This window comes from Mauremys reevesii, linkage group 1 (assembly GCF_016161935.1).
Source record: "Mauremys reevesii isolate NIE-2019 linkage group 1, ASM1616193v1, whole genome shotgun sequence".
In the NCBI taxonomy this organism is placed as follows: Eukaryota; Metazoa; Chordata; order Testudines; family Geoemydidae; genus Mauremys; species Mauremys reevesii.
The window spans coordinates 38,274,589-38,289,679 of record NC_052623.1 but is presented as its reverse complement, the minus strand read 5'-3'; the positions used below and the strand labels follow the sequence as shown (position 1 = coordinate 38,289,679).

General features: G+C 42.6%; 1 protein-coding gene across 1 annotated transcript; it reads left to right on the top strand.

Moving 5' to 3' along the window:
• The first annotated feature begins 4,649 nt into the window (after positions 1 to 4,649).
• Positions 4,650 to 15,053, top strand: LOC120375066 (stromelysin-1-like). The gene is made up of 10 exons (XM_039495718.1): positions 4,650 to 4,800; positions 4,961 to 5,205; positions 5,521 to 5,669; positions 5,764 to 5,889; positions 8,158 to 8,319; positions 9,174 to 9,318; positions 10,415 to 10,548; positions 11,133 to 11,292; positions 14,424 to 14,527; positions 14,713 to 15,053. The coding sequence occupies exons 1-10, from the start codon at positions 4,684 to 4,686 to the stop codon at positions 14,814 to 14,816; spliced, it is 1,446 nt and encodes a 481-aa protein (XP_039351652.1). The 5' UTR covers positions 4,650 to 4,683; the 3' UTR covers positions 14,817 to 15,053.
• Positions 15,054 to 15,091: the final 38 nt, after the last annotated feature.

Below are 15,091 nucleotides of genomic sequence, written 5' to 3'. Positions count from 1 at the left end.
GGTTGTCAGTTGTGGTGGGGTGATCCATGTTCCTCCTGGCTACAGTATGGTGGAGAGAGCAGATTATCTCCATCCCTTAGGATTATAGGCGAGCAGTGGCCCTGCTTAGCATTCCTCAAAGACTTTGAAGGGAAGCACAGTACTTGCTCCAAAGAGGATACAGAAGAAGGCAATAGTCCACCTTCCTGGCAGGAAGATGCCCTTGTATAGGGTAGAGGGAGACTGTATCTATAGAGAGCTGTGAGACCTGGTGGGGTCCCCTAAAGGTTCCAATAAACATTAAGATTGTCCCTGTCCTTATGTATCAGAGAGGTAGCCGTGTTAGTCCGGATCGGTAAAAGCAGCAGAGTCCTGTGGCACCTTATAGGCTAACAGACATATTGAAGCATGAGCTTTCGTGGGTGAATACCCACTTCGTCGGATACATGTGTCCTTATAGACACCTCAGTCATCTGCAGGCTCTTTGGAATCTGGCTGCATAATGAGAGGATGAGTCTGTCTTGCCAGGTGGGCAGCCAGAGTTTCTGGTCATTCAAAGTCTGTGTGATTTCACCCCGTACCCAGTAAGTAGCAACAGCACTAAAGCAATGGGAACCTGTTCTCAAATAGGCCACTACCTGCTCCGACAGAGTGAAAAGACCTAGCTACTTCTGCCATCCTTAGGCCTGCCAAGGCCTTGATTCTTCAGCTTGGCTCTCTGTGTGATAAGTCTTTATAAGTGTACTCTCTATGTCATTATCTAAATCACTGATGAAGATATTGAACAGAACTGGACCCAGAACTGTTCCCTGAAGGACCTCACTTGATATGCCCTTCCAGCTTGATTCTGAATCACTGATTACTCTCTGGGAACTGTTTTCCAACCAGTTATGCCTCCTCTTTATAGTAGCTGGGTTGTATTTTCCTAGCTTGTTTATGAGAATGTTATGTGAGACAGTATCAAAAGCCTTACTAAAGTCAAGATGTGATTGTGAGTGTGATTGTTTCTGACTGTGTTAATTTATCTTTCCTTTCCTTCTCTCCATAAACCAAAATTGCCAAAGCGCCAAATTCTATTTCTTGGTAGAATTTCAAATATCTGTAGTTAAGAAATCACAAAATTTCCAGCTAGCACTGGGATTTTGATTATCTGCAGAAAAATTTAGTACTGTTGAAATTTAATTAAAAGCGACATTTTGAGACCTCAGACAACCATGTGAGTTGAACTGGAGAAATATGTTGCACTAGTGGTGATCTATAATACTGGAAGAATGGTCCAGCAGTTAGGACATTAGCCTGAAGACTCAGGAGACCTGGGTTTAATTCCTGCTACAGACCTTGGGCAATTCACTTAGCTTCTCTGTGCTTCAGTTCCCTGCCTATAAAATTAGGATAATAGCTATTCTCTACCTCAGAGGGGTGCTGTGAGGATGAATATATAAAGGACTGTGAGGTGCTCAGTCACTCTAGCAATGAATATAAGTAACTAAGCTAGATCACTGAAAGGCCCTTTTGGAGAAGTGAGCACTGCTTCCTGAGAGCCTGTCACTGATGCTGTAGGGATTTCTGCTTTTTCACTTCTGTATTGTACAATATATGTTTTAAACTCTGTACATCCCCCATCCGGAGCAGGAGGGTGGCTCCTGGTCTCACCCCCCCCCCCCCCACGCACACATGCACAAGGCAGTGCAGTCAATTGTAATGGTTTTACTGGTATAGGCCAGGAGCAGATTACTTATCTCTCCCTGTCTACCCCCAGAGCAAGAGGCAAGCAAAAAAGGAACTGTGCCTCAGTGGGACGATTTGAGTCACAATGCCTCCTGGATACCCCTGCCATGGTTCCTGTACCATTACTTAGAAATGTGGGAACCGCTCTCTGACAACCTACAGAACTCACTTATTCATTAGCCTACCTCACCCTTCTGAGAGCCCTGGGCAAGAGCCAGGCACAATCTGGTCTGTAATTTTTTAGTTACTAACATCCTCAGTTGCCAGTCCTAGGGACTGAAGTTTACATATAAGAACATTATGGTCCCATCTGTCAAATGCCATTGAATGAGATACAGCATTTCAAGCATTGTGGAAAGGCAGGAAGAAAGTGAGGTCAAAGTCCTACTCTCCCACATAAAATCCTATGGTACGGCTCATGGATTAGCAATCAAACTGGGATAACATTATGATATGGATACTCATACCTTCCTCAGGACGTATTCTGGCAACACCCATTATTAGATATACTTGGTTCTTCTAGAGGGGATATAATTATTTATAGTGGGGTGCTAATCATATTGCTCCAGAGTTAAGGTTGCACAACTATTTCTATTTTAGTCCTGTCATTAGTTGCTTGCATCTTTCTGAAACATTCACTTTTGGAAGCTGACATTTCCCGTAGTTGGTTTGTGCACAAATATGGTTTGGGAAGGAGATGGTGGGAGTGGAAATTTGATCTGAAAAACAACTTAGCCATTTTTGAATATGAGGGGGAAAAAAGAAAAGAAAGGAGAGAGAAATAAAGAAAGAAAACACTTTTTCAGCAACAGCAAATTTCTTACAGCCTTTTAAAAACAATCCTAGTACCACAGTGGCTGAGATCTGCAACTTGACATCTGGCTTGAGGAACAGTGCAAGGCCTTGTTCCAAAGGAAACTGGTCTTGATTTGACCTAGTTAAGCACATTTGAAAACCAAACACTGAGCACACATAGATTTGTTCACTCAGCTCATCAGAGGGTAAATCCTGTCCCTTCCTCCATAGACATGGAGACTCCCTGGGCAGAGGGCCAGTGTGGTGCTGGGGTGCTCTACTGAGGCCTGTACATGTCACTGTGTGGGCGGAGGGGGTGTGGGAGGGGGATATGGATGGGCCAGGAGACAGGGCCAAAAATACACTATTGCCACAGAAGGGGGCAGCAGAGTCTACTCCAGCCTTTTGGTTAGCTGAATCCCCCATAGGGTATGTTTACATAGCATTATGGAGCAAGCTGCCCAACCTGCCCAAGAGTCTTGGGCTCGTGGGGCTCACTGTACAAACAGTGCTTTGAAGTGGCAGCTTGGACTGGAACTCGGGATCTGCAGGCTTTGGATCCCTAAGCTGCAATTTCAAAGTGCTGTTTTTGGAGTGTTAGTGCAAGGTCTGCCAGCTCGAGTCACTTGATGCAGGCAGGGAGGCTCGCTCCAAAATGCTGTGTAAACATACTCCAAGAGAGGATTCCTCTCCCTCAAACTCCAGGCACATCTGCCCCAGACTGTATGCTAAGGACCATGTATGCACACGTAGCTTAACTGGCATGGCAGCCTATATTGCTGAAATCAATAGCAACAACTGAGACTGAGGGAAGGGAGCCTACTGAGTTTTCAAGATGCACAGAGGTCCTGTCCTCAGGCCTGGGTCAATCTTGTAGGGCATAAAGAGGCCAAGGAATAACTTCAGCAGATATTGTACTGTGTGCAGGAGAAAATCCTGCTCTGATGCACCTTAGCGGGAACTGCTGTTATGCTTATAAAACCTCACAGAATCTTTTTCAGGGGACAAGGCAATACGACGCATTTATTTAAAATGCCAAACAAACATCAAAGTCAGTATAGGTATCTACATACATACACACACACCACAAAGGTTCTGCAGCTGGTGTTATAGTTCCCAGTCCTTTATTGTTGCTCGAGTCAGCCTAGTGGCCAGCTAGACTGAACACAAGGAGGGAGCCGGGCCTCAAGCTGGACATGTCCGATGCTCCGTTGTTATTGGAGAACAAACCCAAATCTCTGTTGTTCTCGCCCATCTTTGATAGCAGTTAGTTCTCATGCAAGTCTATGGGTCTTGCTGTGTCATGCTTGCATTGTTTATCACAGAACTGGTTGTATACATAACCATCTCTCATCTTCTTCTCTGGAATTTTGTTCTTGTTTTTGGGTGGATACCTTTGTACTTTAGGGTTGTTAATCTGCACTCTTTGGCCATCAAGACGAGATAATACTGGCATCTTTGTTTCTTCACTCCCTCTTTGGTGGTTATCCCATCTGCTGCTGGCATCTCTTCTTATTTACTCACACACTTGCATCCTCACTCACACAAAGAACGGCTAAACAATTTTCTAATGAGCAATTAAAGGGAACAGCAAAGGGAACAGTTAACCAATCTTTTAACAAGCAGACTAGACTTGTAACAAAACAAAATTATTTTAAAGCAAAACAATTTCATATAAAAAATTTAGCTTATAAAACAAGACAACAACTGACAACAAATTGGAACAACTTAATAGATTAAGACAACTCTAACATTTGCTAACATAATATTTTTTCTCACACTGCAGCCCTTTAGCACCTCTGAAAAATCAGACTACATTTATGCAGATGTCTAGATATGACTTTTGGTGCTGAACTCAAGTCTGAAAATGTTTGCCTAATTTACAAAGAAAAGGGGAAAAAGTGGGAAGGAGAGAAACAGGAAAGTATCCTGGACATCCTCTGACAACATTGCAAAATCAGGGGATTTCAGAGGAGGTCACCTGTAGTGTGTCATACTGCTGCTAAAAGTAGCATTGTGCATGTTTTGTGGAAAATCAGAGGATGTTATAAACTGTGAGTCATGTCACTGTTGACTTTACAGAGCACCCAAGTGATATATATACCGGGACACTGAAGAGACATGCACAGAAAAGCTAGAGACTGAGAGATTTTGTTAAACTAGCGGTAGGATAAAGAAGTGATGTTGAAAATGAAGAGTCTTTCATTCCAGATCTTACTTTGTGTAGCATTTTCTTTTGCTTTTCCAGTAGTTCCAGAAACAGAGAAGAAAAATGAAGAAGACATGCAATTTGCTGAGGTAATGATTGTAGACAATATATATGAATAAAGCTGATAGGAAGAATTAGTCTTTTATCATATTAAGATCACAGCAATAACTATATAACTATTAAGATTATTCTATACATTCTAAAAGAAACATGAATGTCATAAAATGTGGCTGTTTTTTTTCTGATTAGAAATATCTGGAAAAGTACTATAAACTTAAAACAGAGGCAGAACCTATCTTTAAAACGAAGAACAGCAAACCCATAACTGACAAAATCCGAGAAATGCAGGAATTCTTTGGGCTGAAAGTGACTGGGGAACTGGATTCCAATACTTTGGAGGTGATGAAGCAGCCCAGGTGTGGAATACCTGATGTTGGTGAATTCAGAACCTTTCCAGGGTCTCCTAGATGGACAAAAACAGATCTGAAATATAGGTAATATTTCAATGTGTTTCCTGGATTGTCATTGGGAATTACAGAAATAATTAGTTTTATATGTTTACTATTTATTCTTATCGTTATGGTAGCACCTAGGAGCCTGAATGAGGATCAAAGCCCTATTGTTGTAGGCACTAACCAAACACAGAGGTAGACATAAATTGTGTATCAAGGAGCATATTGTCTAAAAAGACAAGACATACAAATAGTAACATACAGACAACAGGGAAGCAAAATGTTTAATGTTAAGTACATGTCCTGTGAGTTGCATTTTTAATTGCCTAAATTTATTTCCTTATTATGCATTTAAAGGATTTTGAACTACACACCAGACATGGAACCAGCTGATGTAGATGAAGCGATTGAGAAGGCTTGGAACGTCTGGAGCAGTGTGACCCCACTGAAATTCACCAGAGTTTATGAAGGCAATGCAGATATAATGATCTCCTTTGCGGCTGGATGTAAGAGAATCCCCATGTGTCAATGATGAGTATTGACTCCTTTACTTACAGTCCTGATTGAGAAGAATCATACTTTTTATGTATCCTTTTCTAGTTCATGGTGACTTCTTTTCCTTTGATGGAGTGGGTGGAACTCTCGCTCATGCCTATGCACCGGGCGAAGGTATTGGTGGAGATGCTCACTTTGATGAGGATGAATACTGGACCAAAGATTTGAAAGGTAGGTATTCCTTACCATTTTATTAGCATTCTCTGCTGCGCAGTATTTGATTGTAAGAGCTATTAGCTCATTTTTACACTGGAAAGAGATGGGAGCACAAAAGTAATGCAGCTTAGTAATAACTACATATAAAGGGTCTGAGGCTGCTGTACTTCTCAGCGGAATTCTCCTTGAAATCAGTGGTTCAGGTTCTGACAACCCATAGTAGTTCCACTGAAGTCAATGCAATGACTACAACTGTGGCTCCCGTGGAGTGACTGGAATTACCATGGAGGTGGACTGTTTGACTGAGTTAGACAATAGGTATTACTAGTGTATGGCATGGAATTGTGCCCTTAGGGTGAGGCTTTTAAAACAAAATATAGTAATAAGTGATGATAACTTTTAACAACCTTGTGCAGGGAAAACAATGTGTGTTCAGTGGATGAGTGTATTTGTGGTGCATGTTGTGTGCTTCTCTCTAGTGTGCTTTATCGTGGGTTAGATCATGGGATCACAAGCTATAGGGCTCAATGCAGGAATTACAGAGTGAAATTCCATGGCCTGTGTTATTCAGAAAGTCAGTCAAGAAAAACATAATAGCTTCTTCTGGCCTCTGAATTCATCAATATGAACAAAACCTTGCTTATATGTAAGGAGGGATATTTCTGCAGTCTGAACAGAAGCTTTCACGTTGGCTGGCCTCATATTTGTTTCTTCGAAGGAACAAAAGTGTAATACCCTCTACAGAATTAAAAACTAATTCTTTTCACAGTCTTTTCTCAAGACTAAACATGCCCAGTTTTTTTTAACCCTTCCTCATAGGTCATGTTTTGTAAACCTGTTACCGTTTTGGTTTCTCTGCTCTGGATGCGTTCTGATTTGTCCACATCTTCTTAAAGTGTGGCACCCAAAACTGGACACAGTACTCCAGCTGATGCCTCGCAAGAGGCACAGTTCTCTCTTGTGTATTACATATGACACTCCTGTTAATATATCTCAGAAACATATTCATCTTTTTTACCACTACATCACATTTGTGCCTGAGGTTCCATTTGTGATGCACTATAACCCCAGAACCTTTTCTGCAGTACTACTGCCTAGCCAGTTATTCCCCATTTTGCAGTTGTTCGTTTGATTTTTCAAGTAGTTTGCACTTGTCCTTATTGAATTTCATCTTGATGATTTTAAACCAGTCCTTCAATTTTTCACGGTAATTTTAAATTCTAATCTTTCCTCCAGAAATGTTAAAAGCACACTCTCCACTCCATTATCCAAATCATTAATGAAAATATTGAATTGTACCAGACTCAGGACAAACCCCACTAGATGCATCCCCCTGGTTTACAGTGAACCATTTGTAACTACTTTTGAGTATGGTTTTTCAACCAGTTGTTCACCCACTTTATTGTAATTTAATCTAAACCAGATTTCCCTAGTTTGTTGATGTGAATGTCATGTGGGACTATGTCAAAAGTCTTTCTTAAATCAAGATATATCACATCTACTGCCTCCCTCCTATACTTAGGCCAGTAATTCTGTCAAAGAAAGAAAGGAGATTGGTTTGGGATGATTTGTTCTTCACAAATCCATGTTGGCTATACCGTATAACTTTCTTATTCTCTAGGTGCTTACAAAGTGATTGTTTAAGAATTTTTTCAGTACCCTTCCATGACTCAAAGTTAGACTGACTGGTCTATAATTCCCTGGGTTCTCTTTGCGTACGTCAATGCTACACACTAAGCCTGGGCTCTTATTCAGGTTTGCACCAAAGCCCCTCCTCTGTCCACGTACAAATCATCTGACTTAGATCAGCAAGCACGAAGGACCTGGGTCTTAGGGCCCTGCTTTGTGTGTGGAGCGGTTCGAGGGGTGGTGGGGATGGAGTGGTTGTGGTTCAGAGCCTGAGTTCCACTGTGACCTGGATCCAAGCCCTGTCATTTTGCAGGGTGGACACAGCTCAAGCTGCAGATCAGAGTCAGAAGGTGTGTGTAGTGTCATATGGATGTGCTAATATGACTGTGAGACCTGGGTCCAGCAAGTGAGAACCCAGATTTACAATGCAGTATGGATGCTTAAGCATGGGCTTGGAAACATTGTGTTCACAATCCCAGGTCCCACAGAGCCAGATTTACAATGCAGTGTAGACATACCCTTTGTTTCCCTTTTTTAAAGATAGCTACTATGTTCGCCCTTCTCCACTCCTCTGGGACCTCACCCGTCCTTTCCTATTATTTTACAGGGACATTTATTTAATCTACATGCATGCTATGCTTTTTATATTTTTAGGATTCAACTTGTTCCTTGTTGCTGCTCATGAGTTTGGCCACTCATTGGGTCTTCACCATTCAAATGTCCTTGGCTCCTTGATGTATCCAGCCTATCTGCAGACAGAGACCAGAAACTACAGGCTCCCTGAGGATGATGTTGATGGCATTCAGACCCTATATGGTAAGGAGGAAACATCACCTTTTTTTTAAAGTCTCTCTCATACAGGTTACAAACAATCTGATGAGAACGTGTAACCAAGAGCCATACTGTGGCCTACCAGTGGGGGGCATGAAGGGGGTAAGGCACCTCCGCCCTTAGAGCAGTGTACAGGGGCTGGCTGTAACTGCAGTCCTTGCTCTTACCTTTACGCAGGGACTGTGTTCCCTCTTGTGTCCTCTGGGTGCTAATCATAGCCAAAGGGATGAGAAGCAGGTAACGCCATGGCTCACTCTAACTCCATCTGCACAAGCCAGCTCAGCTGGCTAGCTGTGAGAAGGAGCACATAGTGTGACCTCTTCTTCGTGCATATTATGCACACACGCCCCGCCCCCCTGCAGAGGTGAGTGCTTCCTGGGCATCACTAATCCGAAAGGTTTACATATGTTTCTGTATGAAACTTTGTGACAGTCTTGTGCCAGCTCCTAAGCAGACGTGAACTGGCACAGCTCCATTAATATCAAGGAGGAGTTCAGAGAGGCAGTGGTCAGGGCACTAGGCTAGGACTCCAGAAACCCAGGTTCAATTCCTTGCTCTGCCATAGAGCTTCTGTGTCGCTAATCCTCTCAGTTCCCTCTTCCGTGAAATGGGGATAATAGCATTGTCCTCCCCCACAGGGGTGTTGTGAAGATAAATACATTAAAGATTGTGAAGCATTCAGATCATATGGCTCAGTGGTGGCCATATAATTACCTAGATAGAATGGGAAAACACTGTTTCAAACGCACTGAGAATTTGGCCCAGTATTGCTGTTCTCCAAGGGCTGTGGTAGCAATAGTAAATGACCTTCCGATTCTGCTTTTAACCTCTTCCCTAAGGACCCCCAATCTCTACTGAGCTACCAGCTTCCACACCACCCACAGAAACACCCACAGAAACATCAACCACAGGCATCTGTGACCCTCACGTGACTTTTGATGCCATCACCACCCTCCGTGGGGAAATAATGTTCTTTAAAGACAGGTAAATTATTTCTGTTTTGTCAACATCAAGTTTTGCTTAGATTACACTTGTAATGGCAATGCTTTGACAATTAGTTCAAGAGGGGGGATTGCCTTCCAAATGTATAGTCAACACAACCTCACAAATTTCTACTTGCCCAAGCAACCTGGGTGAAGTAACTGGGCTTTCTGACAGGTGAGTAAATATTAGTATTTTAAATCATCCTTAGTCATCCTGTGCATGGTCTGTTACATTTCCATGCCAATTGTGCAATCAGAGCATTGTACTTTGGCCTGCAGCGATATCACATGAAGCATTGTTCTTGACAGACTGGTGTCAGACTGCGGATGGCAGATCTAACGGGAAAACTATGGGGCTATAGAAAGTGTTGTTGGTGATTCAGTAGGTGGCATTCTTAGCCTCCAGACAGCATTGAGTCAAGGCTGCAGCTGCAGTGCTTGGTGACACTCTGCTGTTAGAGGCGCCATCTTTTCAATGAGATCTGATACTTAACCCTTTAATGGGTTATTTAAAGATCCCAATGCACTTCTTGCAAGATGGAATAAAAGTGGCATCCCCAGGGTTTTGGCCAAATACCAACTCAGGGAATGACATTCTGCCTGCATAAATGCCTCCTGAAGATTCAATGGAAGAAATTATTCTTAAATGTCCCTCCTAAAAAATGCAGTTTAATGTTGCTGTGCACTGTCAAAGAGCTGATACATTGCACTGTAGTGATAGCTGCATTTACATGGTGGGCAAAAGGATTCCTCCTGACACGGCATCACAGATAGGTTTCAGCTCTTCCCTGTGCCTTACTGAGGACCAAAGGAATGGGAGGGAAAGGGTGAGGTAAAAGGACAGGGTAGAAGATCCCCAGTGCAAATAAATAGAAGGACAGGATTTCTCTGTAGCGCTGAAGAGGGCACTAGGAAATGGGCATTGCATCTCCAAGGGGACATGATCTGTGGGTTGAGGGCACGTCCCACCACCTGCAACTAATGAACAAATGTACAGCTCATGTAGTTGGAATTTTTATTAAATTTCCCTGTTGATGATCTCATGAATTAATGGTAAAATATGATTATATAAACAAGCAACTTGTCTTTTCAATCAGGTATATCTGGCGCAAGAGTCCTTATTTCCCAGGTATTGAGCATGATTTAATTTCTTCCTTCTGGCCAGCCCTACCATCTGGCTTTCAAGCTGCTTATGAAATTGACAAGAAGGATCAAGTGTTTCTTTTTAAAGGTATTTCTATTGAATTTCTAGACATTCTTCTTACATGTGGAAATGAAGAAGCAATTATTATTATTATTAATAACCACCACCACCCAGCACTTACATAACTTTTCACTTCAAAGTGCAGTTTCACAGTCATTAACTAATTAAACCTCACAACAGTCCTGTGGAATAAGATATTGTGCCTATTTCATAACAGAGAGGAAAACTGAGAGTGAAGTTAAACAATGTGCTTAAGGCAGGTGAGAGGATCAGTTATATAAAATGGAGTGCTTACATTTAGTCAACTAAATTCATATTTAGGCACCTAACTAAGTGGCCTGGTTTCCAGAGTTGCTGAACAATCCCAGCTCCTATGGGGGGAAAATGTTTTTTTAACTACTCTAATGAATTTATAAAGCAAAAAATCCAAGTGTCCTGAAACCTTAAACATTCCAGCTGCCTTGCAGGAAAGGAGTATCTTCAAATTCAGTGGATTTCGCCCCATAGGGAACATAAACATTTCCTTGGGGAGGCTCCACAACTGTACTTAAATACTGCTTAATCTCATGAGAAGTACCTATCGAACTTTTCTATCTTGTTTTTCTTGACAGGCAACCAATACTGGGTTGTTAGTGGATACTCTGTACATCCAGGTTTTCCTAGGAACATCCACACCCTGGGCTTTCCAAGATATGTTAAGAAAATTGATGCCGCTGTTTATGACGAGAATACCAAAAAAACGTACTTCTTTGTAGGTGACAAGTATTGGAGGTAAGATTAAATTCTCCCAGCAAATAATCCATGCACCTTCTTTAAAGCCTTATTAACCCTTTACATTTGGAATTATGACAAATCTGTGGCTCCCTTGAGTAGGATTTCATGACCGCACACCCCATTATTAAGTTGAATTTCAATGACAATAGAGATAGAACTCAGATCTTTCTTCTCCTTAAAACACTTTAGTTAAAGACAGATTTCAGAGTAGCAGCCGTGTTAGTCTGTATCCGCAAAAAGAACAGGAGTACTTGTGGCACCTTAGAGACTAACAAATTTATTTCAGCATGAGCTTTCGTGAGCTACAGCTCACTTCTTCAGATGCATAGAATGGAACACACAGAGAGGAGATATTTATACATACAGAGAACATGAAACGGTGGAAGTATGCATACCAACAGGAAGAGTCTAATCGATTGAGATGAGCTATCATCAGCAGGAGAAAAAAAGTTTTGAAGTGATAATTAAGATGACCCATAGAAGGTGTGAGGAGAACTTAACATAGGGAAATAGATTCAATTAGTGTAATGACCCAACCATTCCCAGTCTCTGTTTAGGCCTGAGTTAATTGTGTCTAATTTGCATATTTATTCAAGATCAGCAGTCTCTCTTTGGAGTCTGTTTTTGAAGTTTTTTTGTTGCAAAATTGCCACCTTCAAGTCTGTCACTGAGTAGTTAGAGAGGTTGAAGTGCTCTCCCACTGGTTTTTGAATGTTATGATTCCTGATGTCAGATTTGTGTCCATTTATTCTTTTGCGTAGAGACTGTCCGGTTTGGCCAATGTACATGGCAGAGGGGCATTGCTGGCACATGATGGCATATATCACGTTAGTCTCTAAGGTGCCACAAGTACTCCTGTTCTTTTTTCTAGTTAAAGAACATTTTCCATTAGCTGCTAGTACAGTAAAAGTCTTTTTATTGGGCATGTTGAGGGAATGGGGGGTGCCAGTAAGTGAAAAATTCCAGTTAACTAAGAAGAAAGGAATTTGCATGTGGGAAGGGGTGTAAGGCTGGGGATTAGGGCATGGGAGGGGGTGCGGAGTGCCGGATCCGAGGGGCACTCACCTTGGGCGGCTCCTCACAAGCAGTGACCTGTCCCTGCTGTTGCTGGGGGAGGCACAGCTAAGCAGCTCCATGCTCTGTCCCCACCCTACCCTGAGTGCTGGCTCTGCAGCTCCCATTGGCCAGGAACCATGGCCAGGAACCACAGTCAATGGGAGCTGTGGGGGTGGCACCTGCAGGAGGAGGCAGCACACAAAGCCACCTAGCCGTACCTCCACCTAGGAACAGTAGGGACAGATCGCTGCTTGCAGCAAGCCCCCCAAGGTGAGCACTCCCTGGATCCGGCACCCCAAACCTCCTCCCATGCCCCAACCCCCTGCCCCAAGCCCCTTCCCGGACCCACATTCCCTCCCAGAGCCCATGCCCCTCCCACTTCCCGCACGCCCAACCCCTTGTGGCCGTTCCTCTGCCTAGGAACAGGAGGCACATGTCTCCTCTTCCAGGGAGCCAGGGATGGAGCCTGCTGGCCCCACACCAACTAGATTATAAACTGGACTTCCTGTGAGGATTAGAAATACCGGTTTATAGCTCTTTTTGGTTGGTACAAGGCCAAATAACACAGCTTTTACTGTAGTATTTTCCTATAACACAGGCGAACCTATCCAATTCTATCCAGCAGAAGATAGGACACCAACACAGTGGCCATGTCATTATAGTATAATAGTGTAATTTGGACAGGGACTGGGTTTGTGTTACAGGTTTGTACAGAGCTTAGCAGAGACATTTAAATCTGTTTTCCTTGCCCTTCTCTCACTTGGGTCAATGAGAATAGAGATGTCACTTTCACTTTTCTTTCTAGTCATTTTTGTTTTCTCGTTCTTGTGACCAATGCGCTACTGCAGAGTTCCATCCCAGCACCGTTCTTAGCACAGGCTGAGCCCCGGAGTCATTGCAAAGAACAGTTAATAGGATTGCATCATAAATCCATCAGTAAAAATCTCGACTGCCCTTCCAGTCTCTGTTCTTAGTCCAAGTTTAAGGTACCCCCCTCCTTTTCAGCATTGGCTGATCCTTGTGTGTGATGCAGGCCTGTAAGGACCCCGTGTTTTGGCTGCTCCCTGTGCCCATCTCCAAGCCCTGACCGAGGTCTCTATTTGTGCCTGTGGTGTCCCTGCAGCTCATGCCTACCATGAGCTGTCTCGCCCAAGTGGTATGCCCCACCTCCAGTGGTAGGAGAGCTGGTAGTGTAACCCACACACCTCCTGAGTCTGGTGTTCTGTCCCATTGAGTGGCACCGAGACCTCTTAGAGAGAGATTAATGAGTTTGCTCTACAGCCTTAGCTAACGGCCATATGGCTTTTAGCTCATGCATTTAGCTCCAGAGGTCGTAGATCCAATCCCGCCCGCTGACAACCAGGGTCTGTTGGTATTACAGGGGGGCCTCGTCCGGGATTTCAACTGGGAAGTCTCTGAAGCTCGGGACACGTGTGAGGGTGGAAAGACCAGCACCTCCTCTTATTTCAACCGCTACTGGATCAGGGCTGGGGGAAGGCTGAACTTCACAGCACTGCTGCTGTCTTGTGCAGTGGGGAACTGAAATCTGTCTGCTTCTAAAATTAAATTCAGAAAATATTTCTACAAATAGACAGGTTTTGTAACCACTTCCCCCCCCACACACACAAAAGCCACCCCTATTTCTTCTCGGGTGAGACATAACTAAGTGCTCATCAAGGCCCCATCCTACAAAGTCTTATGCGTATGATTAGCTTCACTCAGGTGACTAGTCCCATTGACAACTCCTAAGCACAAAGCAAGTCACGTACTGAAATGTCTTTGCAGGATAAGGGCCCAGATGTCAGGGTTGCACACCTGGGCCCCACACTGCTCCTCCTACAGCAATCAAGTAGGAAAAACAAACTGTGTAGTCAGAATAGCTAAGGACAACTGTGCATAGAGTAGTAAAAGTGAAAGTATTCCTGTAGTAAGGATTGATACAATTCAGTGAGTTTACAGTAGCTCATGATTAGTGAGATTTAGCTAAGGGCAGGACTTACTTGTTGTAAAGGTCAGTTGGATTCAATATTAAATATCACATGTGAATGTATTATTTTCATTTCTTCATTCAGTTATGATGAAGTCACCAAATCCATGGAAAAGGGTTATCCAAGACGCATATCAGTTGACTTTCCGAGAATTGGCAATAAGGTTGATGCTGCTTTTCAGGAAAAAGGTAAATAGAAAAAAATATTTTGATAAATATTGGAAAATTTTCATTTCCGTAGATTCAAGAATCATTATAGACATTAGTAAGGGTGACTCTTTACATGTACACATTTTAATTTGCAGCATTGTCTGTGGAAAGAGAATGAATATACATTTGTACAAAGTAATTATTCATTTTGTTTTTATTTCTAGGACATTTCTATTTTTTCGATGGATCAAAGCAGTATGAGATAGACACCAAGTCCAAGAAAGTTATTCGTGAAATGAAGAGCAATAGTTGGTTTGATTGCAAATAAGAACAGACACACTAGGTGATGGTGCAAAAGAAACAGAACCCAATTTTGTATGCGTTAGAGATGGCTTTTCATCGATTTTTGTTTCTAATCAGTGTTATTCATCTTTTACTTTATGTCTGAGGCACATAAGAGCTGTGATCCCTGATAAATATTATTTTAAATAACAGAGAAATGTTAAATTTAATATATAGTTTTAACTTATCTTAGTATTGTATTTAGACTATTTATTAAGCTGTCACTGAGCAATAAAGCTATTTTATGTTTGTGTATATAAC

What these genes read in the sequence shown, in the direction of transcription:
- LOC120375066 (XM_039495718.1), top strand. Translation starts at nt 4,684, where the DNA reads ATGTTGAAAATGAAGAGTCTTTCATTCCAGATCTTACTTTGTGTAGCA. An exon ending in AAGACATGCAATTTGCTGAG is followed by an intron (nt 4,801 to 4,960) that starts GTAATGATTGTA and finishes TTTTCTGATTAG; the next exon opens with AAATATCTGGAAAAGTACTA. An exon ending in CTGGACCAAAGATTTGAAAG is followed by an intron (nt 5,890 to 8,157) that starts GTAGGTATTCCT and finishes TTATATTTTTAG; the next exon opens with GATTCAACTTGTTCCTTGTT.